The sequence below is a fragment of the Cajanus cajan genome, chromosome 11, assembly GCF_000230855.2.
Source record: "Cajanus cajan strain Asha chromosome 11, NIPB_CcT2T_4, whole genome shotgun sequence".
Lineage (NCBI taxonomy): Eukaryota > Viridiplantae > Streptophyta > Magnoliopsida > Fabales > Fabaceae > Cajanus > Cajanus cajan.
The window spans coordinates 46,173,072-46,192,376 of record NC_138527.1 but is presented as its reverse complement, the minus strand read 5'-3'; the positions used below and the strand labels follow the sequence as shown (position 1 = coordinate 46,192,376).

The 19,305-nt window shown below is 32.5% G+C and overlaps 1 protein-coding gene across 5 annotated transcripts; it reads left to right on the top strand.

The window, feature by feature from the left end:
• Positions 1–1,104: 1,104 nt before the first annotated feature.
• LOC109790372 (Tetratricopeptide repeat (TPR)-like superfamily protein) lies at positions 1,105–16,405 on the top strand. 5 transcript variants are annotated; one of them, XM_029269656.2, is made up of 22 exons: positions 1,105–1,262; positions 1,357–1,431; positions 1,517–1,720; positions 1,846–1,968; positions 2,235–2,318; positions 2,398–2,448; positions 2,528–2,620; positions 5,176–5,316; positions 5,609–5,689; positions 5,864–6,111; positions 6,177–6,360; positions 8,314–8,429; positions 8,547–8,604; positions 9,474–9,539; positions 9,648–9,860; positions 9,941–9,992; positions 10,328–10,701; positions 10,805–10,899; positions 12,789–13,031; positions 13,328–13,971; positions 15,414–15,617; positions 15,960–16,405. In XM_029269656.2, the coding sequence occupies exons 1-22, from the start codon at positions 1,242–1,244 to the stop codon at positions 16,142–16,144; spliced, it is 3,555 nt and encodes a 1,184-aa protein (XP_029125489.1). In that variant the 5' UTR covers positions 1,105–1,241; the 3' UTR covers positions 16,145–16,405. The 5 variants fall into 5 exon arrangements, with proteins under 5 accessions (XP_029125489.1, XP_082923343.1, XP_082923342.1 ...); XM_083067216.1 differs by having other exon boundaries at positions 1,126–1,262; positions 1,338–1,431; positions 15,414–15,639; XM_083067214.1 differs by having other exon boundaries at positions 1,130–1,262; positions 1,338–1,431.
• The last annotated feature ends 2,900 nt before the right edge of the window (positions 16,406–19,305 follow it).

Sequence of the window (19,305 nt, the reverse complement as noted above, 5' to 3'; positions counted from 1 at the left end):
TAAATAAATATAAAAGTGAATTGTTTGTTTTGTAATAGTTAAATAATAAAAATTAAGAGTAAAAATTTCCATAAAAAAATATACACAAAATGGATTTTTTTTAACATTTATAAATTATTTACTTATCATTTATATTTTATTATGTACAACTTGATCACTCAAAAATAGTTTAAAAACTCATATTTTACGGTTTTTTTAAGATATTAGTTTAAATTTGGAAAATATTTTTTTAAGGAGACATTTGGTAAAATAGAAATTTTTCCATATCTAAAAATTATGATTTATGTAAATCATAAATTCTAGAAAGTATATGTTTTTTTGGTTAATCATAAATATTTTTTACAATGTTTATAAATACTACTTAGGAATTATAAATTTTTATTATATTAACAAAACAAAGGTAACATAAATTTTTAGCATAATAAAATCTTTTTTTTTTAATTTAAGAATGTTATATTCTCACCTATTTCATGAAAATAATTTGACGAGAAACCTGTATAAAAAGATTTTCGAGAAGTAAAAAAATAACATTCCTAACTTTAGTTTTTTTAGAAAGGTAAAATTGTTTTGCATACTGAGTATTTATAGTAAAAATTGCATATTAATTATTAATCTATAATCTATATTTTTTTAGGATTTTTTTTAATGAGTGGGTTTGTAAATTTTTTTTAACTTCTCTTCTTATTCAATTTTTATATCAATTTTTATGAATTAAATATTAATATTTTAAACTATTTGTCAATGAACAAAAATAAATTATTTTTTAATAAAAAACATTTATAATAAATTAAAAATATAATATATATATATATATATATTAATTTTAAATATAATTTATATATTTAAGTATAACATTTATTTATATATAATTTTAGTTATATATAATAAACATATCTATATATTCTAGATTCTAAAATATTAGTTAAGAATTAACGAAATATTTTTTTTGTAATGTTTTTTTTAATTGAGCTAACGTAACATCTAAAAAACTAGGCAGTATAATGTTTTTTAAATAATTAAAAGATTATAACAGGGATAGAAAAAACTAACGTGTATATGTGCAATTAGATGAAATTTCAGCCTAATTTTTGCTGAAATACAATTTTTTAATTATTCTACTTTCAGTGCAGTGCGATATAATTCTCATGTAAACTGTGTTCTCTTGCTGTAGCTTACCGCTGGGGCTAAGCGGAGCATCAGTGTGCAAACACCAAACAGTACCAAAACTTAGACCGCATGCCATGGACTCCCAAACACACAGGGTAGGTTCTTAACTTTTGTATTTTCAGTTCTTCCGCGTTCTGTCGATCGTCATTGGTGCCTGCCGTTTACTCTAGGTTTCTTTTATTCCCTCAGGAGGAAGAAGGGGTGGAACATCTCTTCCAACGCTTGCAGGATTCCTCAGAGGATGCATCAACGCATTTCGATATTGTATGCATTCGTTTTCGCCTTTTGATTTATTAACACTGGCACACTTTCGAGTTATTCATTTATAATAAACTACTCGATTATTCAGGGTTTGTTCTTATGGGAAAAAGGAGGAGAAGCGAAGGAAAAAGCTGCTGAACATTTTATTCTATCGGCCAAATTAAACCCTAAGAGTGGAGAATCTTTCAAATATCTGGGCCATTATTATGGCGGCGTTTCCCTTGATACTCAGAGAGCTATCAAGTGTTACCAACGAGCCGTGGTTCTCAATCCCGATGATTCTGAGTCTGGGGTAAGCCTTGTATTTTTTTCTGTGTTCTGTTTTGAAGTTCAATAATTACTTTAACATTATGGAAAAATAAATTGATAATTTTCCTTTGTTGACTTAACTTTTTTTTTTTTTTTTTTTCATATCAGGAAGCTCTATGCAATTTACTTGACCAAGGGGGAAAAGAGAGTTTGGCGGTGGTGGTATGCGGGGAAGCTTCTGAAATGTCACCGAGGGCTTTCTGGGCATTCCGAAGATTGGGTTTCCTGCAGGTTTTTTCTTCGATTTCTTCTGCTTCTCTAGAATTTATCAAGGCAGATTCATACTTTCATCTTTTCTTAGGTCACACCCGTTTCTACTGCACATTGTAGACCTGTGTAACAGCTGCGTTCTATAGCATTTTCATGTCAAAGTTGATCAAACAATTTAACTTTCAAGTTGAAATTCTTTTGACATCTGTCTATATATTCAACAAATCTCTCTTAAATTAACAGGCTTAACACCTGCCATTTATTGATTTTTATTTATTACATAACAGGTTCATCAAAAGAAATGGTGTGAAGCTGTTCAGAGTCTTCAACATGCCCTACGAGGCTATCCTACATGTGCTGATTTGTGGGAGGTAATTTCAGCTCTCCTTTCTTTCATTGGATTTGCCTTTCCACCGTTTTTTTTTTAATAAATATTTTAAACTTTGTTAGGCTTTGGGCCTCGCTTATCAGAGACTGGGCAGGTTTACTGCAGCTGTAAAGGTACCTCCTTGCTTGAATTCCTTTTATATCTTCTGAATGACTGATCCCTCAATCACTTTGCTTATGGGTTCTCCATCAGTCTTATGGCCGTGCAATTGAGTTAGATGGTACGATGGTCTTTGCTTTGGTTGAAAGTGGAAATATCTCTTTGACTCTTGGTTCATTTAGCAAGGTACACTTTGCTAATCATTAGTTGTTATCCTGATGCCTTGTCCAGCATTATTGTTCTCAGTTGTTGAATTTCTTCCTTCCATTTGTTATCCGTCAGTTTTTTGCAAGGATGATACTACGACCAGAAGATGTTTGAAATCTGTCCTTTTCCTAATTCCTATGATATGATTGTTAGTATCAATTTGATCATGTTAGTTGAAGCTTAAAACAATAATTCAAGAGAACATGGAAACTTGTCTAGTTGTTTTCAGTAATTCAGTGTATTAAAAAATATATTATATTCTTACTTCTGCCCATTATAGTTACTGCTTGTTCTATCTCTTTAGTTGTGTCATTATTATGGTTTGCATTTCATCAAACACCATTAAATGGGTCAGAATATGTTATGTATTTAGAATATTTTAGAAGATTGTTAAAAAATTTTGTGGAATCAAATAGTTCTATAATTGAAACAATCTTGAGTTGTTTCTAGGTTTTCATTGTGGTCCTAAATTTGTCTCCTTTTTTAATAAAGGTTAGGGTACCTACCAAGCTTAAAGGCTAGTTTTATTGTACTGTTATACATCCAAATATTTTCTATGGTAGTGAATGTTGAGCTTTAAAGGGACAACTAGAGAAAAAGGCGGGAGTAGTAGAATTTGGAATGTTAAGATGGATACCCCACAAGAAAAGACAGAGTATGAAACAATGATGAAGAAATCTTAATGTGACACCAATTAAGGAAAAGATGATAAAAAATCAGTTACGGTAGTTTGAATATGTACAAAGAAGGCCAGTGGAGAGAGTAGATTGTATGATTTTTAGTCTGCGAGAAAGGATAAAGAGACCAAAAAGGATATTGGAGGAAGTTAAGAGGGCTCCTGTAGTGAATAATATCTATGAAGATTTAGTCTTTAACTAAGCCGAATTGATGTACTGTGATCTATGCAATGGACCTCACCTAGTGGGACAAGACTTTTGTTGTTTATTTAATAAAGGTTAGTAGTCATGTTGTATAGGTGGGATATGGCTGGTACCTATGGTACTATACCTGTAATTGGCTAACGAGGTGTTTGGCAACTTTCAAACTAGTTTAACTTTAAAATGGTACAAGATGGAACCAATTACAGAATTCATTATGGGGTGGCGATTGGATTCATTATTCATCCAATTCATCTATATCTAAATCCAGTCCAGGCTGTCCAATTATACAACAACCAAAACTTTTTCCAGTAGGTGGGGTTGCTTACATGGATCAAATGACACGATCCATCCAATAATATTTACAGAATTAATGAATTGAAATTGGATTAGTTTTAGCTAGTGCATGGATATTAGGCTGATCAAAATATTTATCGAATATCCATAACTTTAAAGAATGAAGTGTATTTAGACAAAAAAGGAGTCTAGATGTATTTATTTGAGAGAAATACAAAGGTGGAAAATAAAATGTACTAATTTAGTGTGCTTGGTCTTTAAATTATTTGTACCATGCCAGTCTTGACCTAATTCTTAATAATTGGTTCCACTAAATTGGTCCTTTCCTTTAATTAAGCCCTGTAACTTCAACAGAATTGTAAAGCTTGCTATATATGATGTGAATGCTGATGAATGAAGTGTCTTCAGCATGACTATGGAATTTTGGCTGTTACTTACCTATTATTTATTTTTGACAAGTCAATAAAGGTAGAAAGGGGATGATAACCAGTAATCAACCGGAGCTATGATGCACATATATGATACATGTATTGGATATGATCTGGATCCGATATGACAATACCATTATTCTAAAAATATATAGGAATAATAAAATACATATAAGATCGTATCTAACACATCTAGATATATATCAGAATTCGCAACACATTATAAATATTCAATTGCAATTCTGCAAATCCAAATTTAGAATATACTTCTTGGACCTGGACATTACTAAAAGCAAAACAAAAAATTATAAATCATTTTCATAATAAATTACTTCCTATTATTTAAAAACAAGAATAGTATTATTACACTCATTTCTTTCTTAAAATCATCTATAAAGAGTACAATCTTCATTTTCGGTTCGTCAGGGGACAATACTTCTATTTTCTATGTTATACATGCTTATTTGTTTCATGTAGTTATATTGGATTTTCATAATTTTTTTAAAGCTTTGATACTTCACAAATATTCTGACAGTATTAGTGAAGTATCAAAGAGTATGAATATCAGATATGGATATGTGAAGCAAATTGGAATATCAATTCTCAATAGAACTAGAGTGGATAAGAAAAATGGTAGGGCCTTTAGTTAGCATTATTTGGGAATCTTTGAATTTGGTAAAGTCCTATCCCCTTGCTGCAGAATTTTTTTATTATGGTTATGGCAGGACTTATGTTAGTTCTTTTAAAGTTTTATTATCAAATTGGAGCCCCTAGGAAGTGCAGAATATGGTATAAATTACTGTCTCTAAATCCATGCTTGAAAAATCTGAAATTGTGCTGTATCAAACAAATATGATGAAGTTATTCCATTAGTGTTCAGCTGTTTCTATTTATTGAAGATATGTGTAAATTGTGAGCCTTCTACATAAAGGGGGTTGAACAATTTCGACAAGCTTTGGAGATTTCACCACAGTGTGTGCCTGCACAATATGGACTTGCTTTGGGGCTGCTTGGTTTGGCCAAAGATTGCATTAACCTAGGAGCATATCAATGGGGGGCTTCACTGTTAGAGGTTTTTCTCTTCAAATTTTTGTTTTTAATAACTTTTATGTTGTTTCTTATTAAGTTAAGAGTTAATCACCTATACACTGCCAGTGTAAAGTTTTTTTTACACTGGCGACCAATTATATCTTTTAATTGTGCCATGTCACTGGCGACCAATTATTTACTTTTAACAGTGACATGACACAATTAAAAGATATAATTGGTTGTCAGTGTAAAAAAACTTTACACTGGCAGTGTATAGGTGATTAACTCTTAAGTTAAACCCTTTCATTTTGATAACATCATTCAACTGACTGCAGGAAGCATCTGGGGTTGCAAGGGAAAGTGCTAATATTTTTAGGAATATCTCATGTATATGGAAACTACATGCTGATATTCAGGTATTATTTACTTTTTCAGTCATAAAAAGTTTTCACTGTCTTAATTTTTCTTCTTCAAATTTTAGGTATTATTTGTTGTGACAGTGATACTTGTCAATTTGTTAGTATGATAATATGGATTTTTCTTCACTTCTCATGTATGATTCAATGCTATTTGTTTTTGGTCTGTGGTAGCTTGCATATGCTAGATGCTATCCTTGGATTGAGGATGTCCAAGAATTGGAATCTAATAAGGAAGCTTTCAATGATTCTATCATTTCTTGGAGGAGGACCCGCCTTTTGGCTGCAAGACATGCAAGGTTTTCATATCAACGAGCCTTGCACTTGTCTCCATGGCAAGCAAACATCTATGCTGACATTGCTGTGACTTCAGATCTTATTACATCATTGGACACAAATTACAAGCAAGACATAAATGCATGGTATGTTATGTGCAATTTAATTATTTTTAATGACCTTCTTGACTATTATGCTCCCTTCAACATAGTTGTTTTAGCAGGCAATTGGAAGAGAAGATGTCTATGGGAGCGTTGCTACTTGAAGGTGACAATTATGAATTCTGGCTGGCATTGGGATGTTTGTCTGATCATAATGCACTAAATCAACATGCTTTGATCAGAGGATTGCAATTGAATGTATCTCTAGCTGTTGCTTGGGGATATCTTGGGAAGGTATTGTCATGTGTCACCAGCAAACATAAAAACCTGACTTGTTAATTTCCATCATCATTTGATAGAACACCAATTAATAAAAGTAATAAAAGACAATATTAAACCCTAAAATCAGTAATCACACACTACAACAACACTCTTGTTGTCCCAGAGACAAAGTCTCCTACACAAATACAGCAGTACGCTTTGCTGTCCCTGGGACTAAAATCTCCTACAGAGAGTATCTCTATCCACAAACAGAAAATAACTTCACAGTCACACTCCTAATTACATATCACAAAAAATAATTACAATAATCTCAAATATCCTAATTATTGTAATTACATGATTATGATTTTTTCTTAGATTTTGGACTTAGGGTCTAACTAAATCCCTCAAAATCGGTCTTGTACATTGAGGATTGCCCAAAATTTATAAGCATTACTTAGGTCTTATTTCTAGTCAATGCAGTCTTATCCCTACTTAGGTCTTAATGTGATTATAAAGCTTGGGAATCCTAATCGGTTTGCACATTAATCTGATAGGCTGCAATTAAGTTGAGCTAGGGGTGACCAAAGTTAAGGCAATTTTCCAACAATAAGCCTATGTACAGAAAACCTAGACACCATTGTCATGCTTTCCACATGATTGGATTTACAAATCAAATCCCATTTTTTCCCCACATGCCAAACACACTAAAGGGACTTTTGTTACCTTGAATAAAAATTTTAAAGAGTGAGTTGCTCTTGGCTTCTGATAGTCATTATCATTTTTACTCTGGGTAATCTCTACCTTAAAAAAGTTATAGCTCCCCATCCTTGTTGAATATTGGTTGATCCACATCATACATGGGCAAGAATTGTTTCATCACCACCTTCCATGAGGCTTCCCAAGATTGAAATGTGCAAATTTCACCATTGCCACAAGCTGAGAATGCAACTTCTTAGAGTCCAAACAGCTGCCTGTATCTTCTTCCTATCATGCTGTGCAAGTGGTGTTCAATGCTGATCATCCATCCTTAGGCTTCTCTTGTAAGCATTGAATTGTGTTTGAATTCAGTATCCACAGTTTGGAGCTTGATACTACTTTGTTAGAAACTGATTTTTATTGATAAGAAATAGTGGAGACTAGCTCCATACAATAAGATAATCTTTTGCTAGAACAGAAAAATACCGAAAATAAATAATAAATCTATAATACAGACAAAGGCCTATATGGCTATATTCATTCTGATGGGCAAGAAAGTCAACCACAACCAGAACCACTGGCCTTACAAGTCTATTACAGAAAGAAAAAGGCCCATTGACTGTGATTAGAATTTCTGTTAACAGGTTATAAAAGTTAGTTAGCATAGCAGACAGTTAGAGAAAAGTCTATAAATAAAACCTCTAGAGTGTGATAGGGGTTTTATCTGGAGTTTTGACAGTATTGACAGGGCTAATTTCCCTGTGTGAAAGGAGAGTGCTTCTTTGTACATTTCTGAAACATTCTTTCGTAATAAAGAAATGGAACCATTCTTTTCACTTTCGTTCTCTCTGTCTCTCTCATATTCCCATCATCTTTTTTTCTTTCTTTTTCAAAAGGATTCCTAACACATTCCCTTGTCTCTCAAGTCATGCTCGCGCCTCCTCTCTTCCTGCCCTTTCCAATATCCTGCCTGATTCGTATACTTGCTTTCCTCACTACCTGCCACATGCAAGGTGTAAGTAAATTAAAAAAAAAAAAACATCTTCATTTTGCACTCCTTGCCTACATGAGTGATTATCTACTGCCCCACGCCCCCATCTATTTCTCATAATATGCACCTTAGATATATGTGGGTGGTGGGTTGTGTGTGTATCTAACACTAAGTTATTCATGGTTTGTTAACATGGCAACCTCTGTGCATTTTGTACACATTGTGATGCACAACATTGTACGGAAGACATTGGAAATTCTTTGTTTCAGCCTCTTTTTGTTTGTTAATGTTTTCAGCTATATCGTAAAGCGGGTGAAAAGCAATTGGCAAGGCAAATGTTTGATCGTGCTAGAAGTATTGATCCTGGCCTTGCATTGCCATGGGCAAGCATGTCAGTTGAGTCTTCTGTGAGGTATTGTTCTGGTTTCATTTATTTTGGCATTATCATGTAGCAGTAGCATAAAAAGTAGTTTAGTCTATGTCAATTAGTTTACTGGTTTTCTAACTATATACTGTCTTTATACATTAGGGAGCCTGAACCAGATGAGGCATTTGAGAGCTGTTCACAGGCTGTGCAGATAATCCCTGTAATTTACTGATTCCTATCAGTTAACATGCCATGTATTAGGGTTATATATATATATGTGTGTGTGTGTGTATATATATATGTATGTAACTATGTATGTATGTATATAGTATCCTATTGCTGGGATGTGGTGTTTATTTATCATTGTTGTTTTAGTTGAATATTAGGATGTCAGTGTTACAAATCTAGGATGGAAAAGTAGATATTATTTTCATTGATTCGAACAGAAAGAACAAAAAATAGGAGAGTGATCTCTTCCAAGGATTTCCCTTCACAAGTTATTTCTGTTATCAAGGGTTATGAGTTTCCTTATTTTCTTTATTTCCCAATTTATTTGCAGTTAGTTATGATAATTATAGTAATTAAGAAATTAGATTATTGTTTTCCTTATTTTTGTATTTACCCAGTTTCCTTATTTAGGTCTCAGCAGGGTCTATAAAATTGTATCTGATTGACTATGACTACTGCCACATTTAAGGCAGTGATACAATAATGCACAGCTACATGTACAGTGTCAGGCAGTGATACAGTGACGCACAGCTACATGAAAAGTCTAACACGTCTATGTACCCTCAGATACCACTACTTTCTAAGATGCATTGAACCTAGCTATACCAAGTATCTAGGCTACTTTGAAAAATAAATGTTTAACAAGCTCTTTTTTCTTAACATGCTTCTATTTCCAACACAAGTAACTAAATAATTATGATATCTAGCATAACTAATTATTGTAACACCAAACAGTCGGGGAGTTTTCTCTCAACACTTGTTTCATTGATTTATGGGATACATATTTTGGCAAAATATTTTTCTATTGTGTGTGTTGAATTGTTATTACTTCCTTTAAAATATTTATTGATTACTGTGCAGTTAGCTGAATTCCAGCTTGGGCTCACTAAGCTTGCTTTGTTGAGCGGACATCTCTCATCTTCACAGGTAAGATTATATTGTAGATTAGTGATTTTTGCTGTGGTGATGCGATGTCTCTTCTGAAGCTGCTACCTACCTTGAAATTCATGTCAATGCTGCATTTACACATCACAGGTTTTTGGAGCTATTCAGCAGGCTGTGCAGCATTCTCCTCACTATCCTGAGTCCTATAATTTATATGGGCTGGTTTGTGAGGCACGAAATGATTATAAGTCTGCTGTTACTTTTTATAGGTTAGCACGTCATGCAATTAACATTGGCTCATGGTGTATTCAAATCTCACATATCAGGGACATATCAATAAATTTGGCCAGATCACTTTCTAAGGTAAACTATACTAGAGATCTCTCAGTCTTGTATTTTTGAAACCTCTGAATGATGTCCATAATTCATTCTATTTGATACAGGCAGGGAATGCTGCTGATGCTTTGCAGGAATGTGAAAATTTGAAGAAAGAAGGTTCAGATTTGGATTTTTCAATTCACCTGTTAAGAGTTCTTCGATTTAGTTGTTTTATATTTTGAAGTTTTAAGCTGCCTTGTTGGGATTGAATGTTAAATCACTCTATTTTCATGATGTTTTCTAACTATTGTTTGTTGTTGAGAATGAGTTATAAAGTGAATCAAAGCTGTTAGAGTGAACTGCCAAACGCAAAGCATGTGATTTGGGGATGTATTGCTTGTGTTTTATAGCCGTGATTTTGTGTGAAGCATGTTTTGACTGAGAATGGTGTGAAAATTTATTTGAATTTTTCATGTTTTGTTAACACCATGGTATGATATATATTTTTTAAGGGGCACTTGATGAAGAAGGTTTACAAGTATATGCTTTGTCATTGTGGCAACTTGGTGAAAATGATTCGGCTCTCTCTGTAGCTGGAAGTCTTGCTGCAACTCTTTCTTCTATGCAAAGAACATCTGTGGCAACATCCATTTGTTTCATTTGTAGATTAGTATACTACATATGTGGTCTGGATGCAGTCGTCACTAGGATTCTGAAAATGCCAATGGAGCTATTTCAAAGTTCAAAAATTAGTCTTGTTATGTCAGCTATCAATGCTTTTGATGAAAAAAATCGTCTTGGATTTGTTGTCTCAAGTAGACAATATTTTCTCAAATCTCATGAAGAAATTGTTGAGATGCACTTTTTAACAGCACTTAGTAAACTGGTATTTTTTCGCCTCTTAATTTTGATTCTTCTTGTCTCGTCTGCTCCCCCAACAAACGACCTAAATGAAGACATGGAAAAATGTTATTTTATGGTTTGGACAGGTGAAAAATGAGTCTGATTGCTGCCTTGACATTCAGAGTGGAGTTGCTCACCTCAGAAAAGCCCTGCACATGTTCCCTAACTATAGTTTGATAAGGTAGTTCCTTTTTTAACAAGACCAGTATTCAAATAGTATTCTAATTTAGGCTAATTGTACCTTTGGTCCTCCTCTAATATTGAATATGCAATTTTGGTCCTAGTGCTAAATGTTTATCTGTTTAGGGTTAGCCTAGTGGTTGGGAGGGGAAGGGTCGGGGTAGTTAGAAGCATGAGGACCTAGGTTCAATCCTCATTGCGACCATCTTTGTAATGTTTCATATCTTTACAAAAAAAAAATGTTTATCTGTTTACCTTTAAAATTGTAACTTCCAACTTTAAAGGTCAGCAAATAAATATTTTGTAACATTGGTATATGAGTCATGACCTGATATCAAATAGATGACATTAAGTAAATGACATCAATTAATATTTAATAATATATAATCAAAATTACACTTTTAATTACCAATTTTATCTCATAAAAGTGGTAAAATGATATGAAAATATAATGAAAATGAGGACTAAAAGTGTAATTTAATCTAAACATTATTGAATATTAATTGTAACATTGGTTGATAGGTTTAGGGTTAGGGAAGAAAGAAGAGAGAGAAAGAAGGTTAAGGCTAATGATAGGATGTAAATAATACAAACCGTTAACTCAATAATACCCAAATTTGGTCAAGTACTAGGACAATCCTTAGCCCACTAGTAATAACCGTAGTATCTGTTAACTGTCCATAAACTATCCTTTCGATAATTAGGTGCCTGTAAGTTCCAAATCTGATTATGTCCTTGAAATGACATTAAAGAATTTAGAAAATTGAGAGTTTTGTGTGAACGGTAAATTTTAAATTATTACTGTACACTTGCACATTAAAAATATGTTCTAGCATGCTTCAAGGTATAGAAATTTTTGTTTGTGAATTTTAAATACATAGTTATCAATAGCGGCTGGATAGCGACGAAGCGACTCCATGTCGCTGTAGAAACCTTGGAGTGCAGTGATTTTGTGTAGCGGTTGATGCAGGCAAGATCATGGCAGAGTGGAGTGACTCTATCTTGGTTTGGTGCGGCAATCTAGAGTGATTTACCAAAAAAAACCCAAAAATATCCTCATTAAATGAGAGTATTTTTTCCCTTTCATTGAATTTTTTTTTATCCAAGTGTGAATCAGTGGCTGTAGGTCTTGTATCTTGACCCATTGAGTGACACACTTTATCTTTTGTCCTAAGCCCATAACTTCTCTCTTTATTAGATGATGTGCTTCTTCTCCGGTGGTTGGTGATTTTTGTCTTCTCTGATGACTCTGGCATTTCTCCAGCGATAGTAATAGTTGTCTCTTCTTTAAAAATGATAAATGCATGAATATAGTTATTTTTCTGTTTTGTAGCTTTTATATATATTATTAATTATTTAATACATATAAATATAATATTAGAATAGTGGTCATCCTGCTAACCGCAATCCCACTATCCTACTTTTTGGGGTTGGCTACTCCGCTCTACCATCTAGGATTGATAACTATGTTTAACTGTAAATTCTAAGCTGTTGAAAATAAATGTGCTAGTGAGAGAATGAAAGATTTAGAAAGAATGGACAGATATTGGGAGGGAACAGGTAAAAAATGCAGCATATTTTTCTAGTTGCCTTTGTCAGTAGCATATATTAGACTGGTATGGTAATAGTTAGCAAAACTATGCACTTTATCACCCCTTTTACCCTTGTTCTTCTCCTTCCTCACTTATGATTTGTAAGTTTGCAATTGAAGGAAAGATAACAAATAACTCTTCCATACTTCTAAATTCTAATAAACATACCATGCCTCCCGAGTTTTTGGGAATGAGTCATTGTTGGTGTTTTTTCTTTGCCCAAATTTTTTAATCATGTTAATCTTGCTAGCTTTGCTTTTGCTGACATCCTTTCTATTGTTCATTTCTTTTGGAACAGGAACCTTCTTGGTTACCTCTTGGTATCCAGTAATGAGTTAAACAATTGTCATGTGGCAACAAGGTGTTGTAAACTGGACCATCTTGATCTTTCTGATCAAAAAGGTTTGAAATCAGCTTCTGATATTCATGGTGCTGGAGCAGTTGCTTGCTATACCACTGGCAACAGCAGTCCAAAGTTTACTTTTCCAACTTGTATAAAGCAGTGTTCCAATCATCCTGGAGCTATCAGATACCTACAGAAGTACCAATTTTTATTTTTCTTTATGCCCTGTAATTGCCCCAGAAATTTGTTCCTATAGTATTATTTTTAAATACTTCCTAGTCAGAATATGTATATATTACTGCTAGATCCATTTGTTTCATGTTATATTGGGAACATAAGTATTTCTTCAGGTCAAGTTTGAGTATAAGAAATGTAGTTTTCTGCTCTTGGAAATAAATCTCTGAGGATTTGTCACTTGTCTAGTGGCTCTATTTAAGCTATCTACATTATCCCTGGACAAGAATAATTATCTTACATTTTTCTCAAAATTGCAGGTGCTTTCATCAGAAACCATGGAATCAAGATGCCTGTTACTTGCTTGTTCTGAACTATCTTCAAAGGGCTCGTGAAGAAAGATTTCCTCATCATCTTTGTGGCATACTAAATCGTCTAGCTCATGTTTCCCTTTCAAATGAATTATATAGCAGGACAGAAATGTCGTATCAATATAGATACTTTCAACTTCTACTTTGTGCTTCTGAGATCAGTTTACAATGTGGGAATCATATGACATGTATCACCCATGCCAGAAAGGCTTCTGAACTTGAGCTTCCTGATAATTATTTATTCTTTGCACATCTACTATTGTGCCGTGTGTATGCCATGATAGGTGATCATCTAAGTTTTCAGAAAGAATATATAAGTTGTATGGATCTCAAAACAGATTATCACATTGGTTGGATCTGTCTCAAACTTATGGAATGTCATTATGAACTGGAAATTGATTCAAATGCCATAGACTTGAACTTTGAAGAATGTGTTAAAACAAGTGGAAAATTGTGGAATATGTGGATGGCTGTATATAACCTGGTGAGAGGTATGATTTCCTTGCAGAAGAGGGATTTAGTCTCCGCAGAAGAGTTCATAGCACAGGCTTGTTCATTAGAAGGTTTTGAGAGCTGCCTCTTTCTATGTCATGGTATGTATTTATTTCGAGCGAGAGCTTCATTTAACTAATTCTTTTGCATGCTTTCTATATAGTGCTACCTGTTAAAAGAGGGAAACAAAGACCTCATTTTCTGAATATGCTTGATTGAATCTCCCACTTAGCTGATTGATATATTTATTATAGTAGTGAGTACGAAGATAATAAATGACAACAACTATTTTCAAGAAAACAATTAAAATATCACTTCATAAGATACATTGAACACGGCTAAAAACTGTAACTAATATACTTGGAAGAGTAACAATCATTAAATACTCTTCCAACACTCCCTCAAGCTGGAGAATAAATGTTTTCCATTCCTAGCTTGCATATTATTCTCTCAAAATCTGGACAGCACAAGTCTTTAGTAAGAAATATCTTCATGTTGTCTTTGTGAAGGTACATATGGAGTACAAGTCAAACCATTGCCAAGCTTTTCCTGATAAAATGCCTATCCACTTAAATGTGTTTGGTTCCTCAACATGATTATGAGCTATGCTGATTGCTGACTTATTATCTATAAGCTTCATAGGTCCATCCCTTTTAATCTCCAAGTCTTCTAAGATAATTTCCAGGCAAAGCAATTCGCATATACCTTGTGCCATAGCCCAAAATTCAGCTTCAACACTAGATCAACCAACTTTTTGTTTTTTACTTCTTCAAATTACCAGGCTTCCCCCAAGAAAGGTATAATATCCGGTAGTGGATCTCCTATCAATTATGGACTTGCATAGTCAACATCAGTGTAGGCTTCAAGAATTGTATTCCCCTTTTTGTTATACAAAATTCCTCTTCCTGGTGTCCCCTTGAGGTTCTGCAAAAACCAATGTCATGTAAGTGAACTTCTATTGGACAATGCATAAATTGGCTAACCAAAGTTGTAGCAAATGCAATATCTGGCCTTCTGGGAGACAAGTAAATTAATTTTCCAACCAAACGTTGAATCAATCTACCTATAAAAATAATGGAAGGAGAGTAGAATTTCCCTAATTACATATATGGATAATATTTCCCAGAATATGTCAAAAACTTCAATTTGAATAACTAATCTCTCCTATTTTTGTATGCCTTGTGTTGTATTGACACTTTAGTTTAGCAGTTAGTTGTCTTTAGATCCTTTTCACCGTCATCTCTTTCCACAGTGCATCATGATGAATTTTTAGATTTATGCCCTCTTAAAATAGTTGTTATTATATGTTGTACATCTTTATAAAGCTGCTTTTTTGGCGTATCTAGCTTAAGGGTTAAGGGTTATAGCTGTAGCCTTTCCCTTGTATTGTACTTGTTCTGACCTTTATATATATATATATGTGTGTGTGTGTATATATATATATATATATATATATATATATATCAGCTGAGAGAGACTTACTGATTTTTGGCCTATTTTAAATTTCAAGTTCCATCTGATTTATTTATTTATTTTCATGTAGGTGCCATCTGTATGGAGCTTGTCCGGCAGTTTGATTGTTCTCAGTTCCTATCACGGGCTGTTAAGAGTCTTACGAAAGTTCATGAGTTTTCACTTATTCCCTTGCCTTTTGTCTCGGTATTGATAGCTCAAGCAGAAGGAGGCCTTGGTTCTAAGGAGAGGTGGAACAGAAGTCTTGGCCTCGAATGGTATAATTGGCCATCAGGTTTGGTTTCTACTCTCTCTATGTAAGTGGTGGCAAGGGAATTACTGGAGAGCTAAATGTTTTTAAGTTTCTATTCCCGTATTCCATACCATATAAAAGATTGTCATTATCATTGCATATTTGGGTGTGCTGAGCAAATTTTGCTGGATTATTTGTCTCAACTTGTCCAAATTAATAAACTACTATCTGATATTTCTATGTTGAGTTGGATGCTTTGAGATTTAGTAATTGAGCTCAGCCGATTAGTAGAATCTTATGCAGTACTTGAAAATGGTGTGTTTGTATTCATTGATTGCTATTCTTTTTGTGGATTTACCGCTAATGTCGGCTGCTTTTTCGTAGAAATGAAGCCTGCAGAGCTATACTTTCAAATGCATTTGCTTGCAAGACAGTCGAAAGTTGATCCAAACGCTGCATCTAGCATGGAGTTCTCTGAGACTCCTCAGAGATGGGTTATTCGAGCAATTCACATTAACCCTTCTTGTATGCGATATTGGAGGGTTCTACAGAAGCTTATCGAGACTTGAAATATGAAGCAACACATTTCAGGAGCGGGGGTGTCTGGCTATATTTCATTTCTATTGAATGTGGGATGGGAAATAGCTTAACAAGTTAAATGGAACCGTTTGATAGTCCAATACTTCATGTACTAATAAACATGTTATATATTTCGGGAGCGAGAAAAGGGAGGGGGGGGGGGGAGGTAACTAATGGATTGAAACTGTTGATTACAGAGTATTAATATTTTACAAGTTTCACTTATTAAATGTACACTTTTTTATGCTAAACGGGACTGTATAGTTTCAGATTGGCCCCAATATGAGTTGACTTAAAATGCGAGTTATCATTACGTAATTGGATGACAGCATTCGTACATTGAGAAAGTAGAGGAATAAAAAAATGCAATTAAGTCAAATTCATTTTCAGATGTGTTAAATTTTTTAACACATTTAAAAAAACTAAATTGTGTAAGAGTTTAATTTTCTTTAACTAGTTTTGGGAAGAGGACGTTCAAGAAATTATCCTAAAAAAGTGTAGACATGCTCCATAGTGTTGTCCGACCATTTCCAGGTGCTTCACGTTTAGCTATTTTATATGTAGCTCATTCTTGGGTTTCTTTTACATTCAACGAGATGTTATTTTATTTTAATCACTTTTTGCTTGGGAGTGTAATTTTGCATTCATTTTGGACATTGAAATTACTCCCTATGTTATTAAACCGTGATTCAAATTGTGAATTGTCTAACTAGCTTTTAATCATAAATCACAATTTGTATGGAATTGTAAGATTCATAAACAATTAAATAATTGCTTGCAAGTGTATCATATAGATGATATTTAGTATTGAATGTAAAAAAATTAAACTAAAAAATGGATAAAACCAATGCTTTAAATTCCAGACCGAAAATTGACTTGGTTAAAGTACCTGATAAATGATTGAATTATATAAATTAATATATTATTAAATATATACTTTTAAATAAAGAATTATGAAAAAACTTACTTAAGTCATGTATGTTACAATATAAGATTCTGGTTTAGTGATCATTTATATCTAAAGTATGTAAATCATCATGGTTTGATTCTTATTTAGGGGTAGTAAATAAATTTATTTATTTATCATTTATTTGATTCATTTATAAATAAATATATTCAATCCATCTATTATAATAAAAATAAATAATGAATCAAATATAATTCATCCATTTAATTTTATATATGGTTAGTAATTCATCCATTATTTTTTTTAAAATTCATGGGATTACAATATGAGACTTTTATTAACTTGATGTCTTAATACTATTTTAACATTACAAAAAAGTTTTGCAAATTTCAAAAATTATATAAGAATATGATGAATTATAAAGAAAAGAGAGAGAAATAAAATATTTAAAAAATATAAATTATTTAAGTTTTAAGACATTATTTTATGGATGGATTTAATATCCATTCATGAAAAATTTGTTAATAAATGGATTGATTTTCTTTTTTACTTTAAATAAATTAGATGGATTGAATTTTTATATGAATTTTTTAATGAATCTAAATAAATTAATGAATTATTTTTATGCAATTTATTATAATTTGTTTAAAAAAGTTATCTAAGCCATTTATTTATTGGTTGTTCCTATTCTCATCATAACCAAAATTTTCCCCCACAGTATAACACTTTCAAAAATTAAAAAAAAAAAATGGAATCGGTCAACTTGTACTGTCATGATTTCATAGTCCAAACAAATTTTTAAAATTATGCATAAAACAACTTAACCATAAATCTTATAAATCTAAGTTATTAATTACATGTGAACTCTTTATTCTTCTTGAATGACAATAAAACAATTTAATAGCTAAATGAGTTTAATGAGTAACAAATAAGATAGTGAACTAATCAAATAAGATAAGTTTCTTCGGTCCCTTTTCATTTAACAATTTAAGATTATATAATAACTTTTCAATTTCAATTTTCTCATGAGAATTGATGGAAGTTAAATAAAAACAATCATTGATTTGTGTGATTTTATCAATCATACAAAGTTGCATATATTTATGCATGTATTATAAGATACGATTAATATTCAACTTATGATATTTAACCTAATAACTTTTTTACTTATACACATAACAGCATTTTTTTTTTCTTGAGAGATTTTATTTGCACCTTCTTCCTCACCCCACTTTTTTTTTGTCATTTCAATTTTCAGAAACGCCCTTATGCTTTTTAGGAGAAAAAAAAAAATTTCTTCCCTTTTTCTTTGTACAAGTCATATCCTTTCTTAGTTGTCACCCCCTATTATACAACCCGCTTTTCTATCCACATAATGTTGCCAAAACATTATTATCTGATGCACATTATGTTTTTAATTGTCACAGCGATTGTCATTGGTCTCCTGCATTGTTGCAATCAATAGTAAGTTTCAAATTTTTATATTTTGCCTTATGTAAATTTATCAAAAACTAATATCTAGAATACATCTAAAGAGATTTCTATAATTAATTTTCGAAACAAACATGTGTTTTTTGAAAACTAATTTTCATGATGTAAATATTATTGATGTTTATTTTCATTCGAAAACCTAATTTCCAAAAGACATTTGGCTGTGTTTTGGAAACTAATTTCTCCAAGAAACAATACTATGCACAAGAAGTAACGTGGAAAGATAATGTGCGCAATGTGATGCTGAGGCCAAAAAACCATATAATGAATTTGACGCTTTGGAATAGTAAAAAGTTAATAAATTATTGTTAAAATGGTTCAGTGACTTTTCATGCACCAGTTACAGTGAATCAATTTAATATATTGTTCATCGGAGTATAAGTAAATAGTAATAATTTTAATTTTTCATTTAAATTATTTAAAATTATTAAAAAGTTTTTTTTAACTCATCATCTTCTTTGCACTTACTCTGATCTTGATAGTGTAGATTCTTACGGCCTATGCCATCAATTTTACAAAATGCTCTGAGTAGAGGTTGTTTAAGGGATCTAAGTCAAGATCTAAAAGCTCCTTTACCACACGTACTCGTGTCATGTGTAGTGCCACGACGTCGTCGCTCTAATCATGGTGTAGTGGTGCAAATTCACATCGGCTTTTACTAGTAGTTTCATGCAGTGCTCCAAGTTGAGGTTAAAGATGAGGAGGATTGTTGTGCGATCATCAACGTCAATGTCGCAATTGTCGTTGAAATCA

Excerpts from the sequence above, each read along its gene's own strand:
- LOC109790372 (XM_083067214.1), top strand. The coding sequence starts at position 1,237 with ATGCCATGGACTCCCAAACACACAGG. Across the intron at positions 10,702-10,804 it reads TAACAGCACTTAGTAAACTG|GTGAAAAATGAGTCTGATTG; the intron begins GTATTTTTTCGC and ends TGGTTTGGACAG. Across the intron at positions 15,618-15,959 it reads ATGGTATAATTGGCCATCAG|AAATGAAGCCTGCAGAGCTA; the intron begins GTTTGGTTTCTA and ends GCTTTTTCGTAG.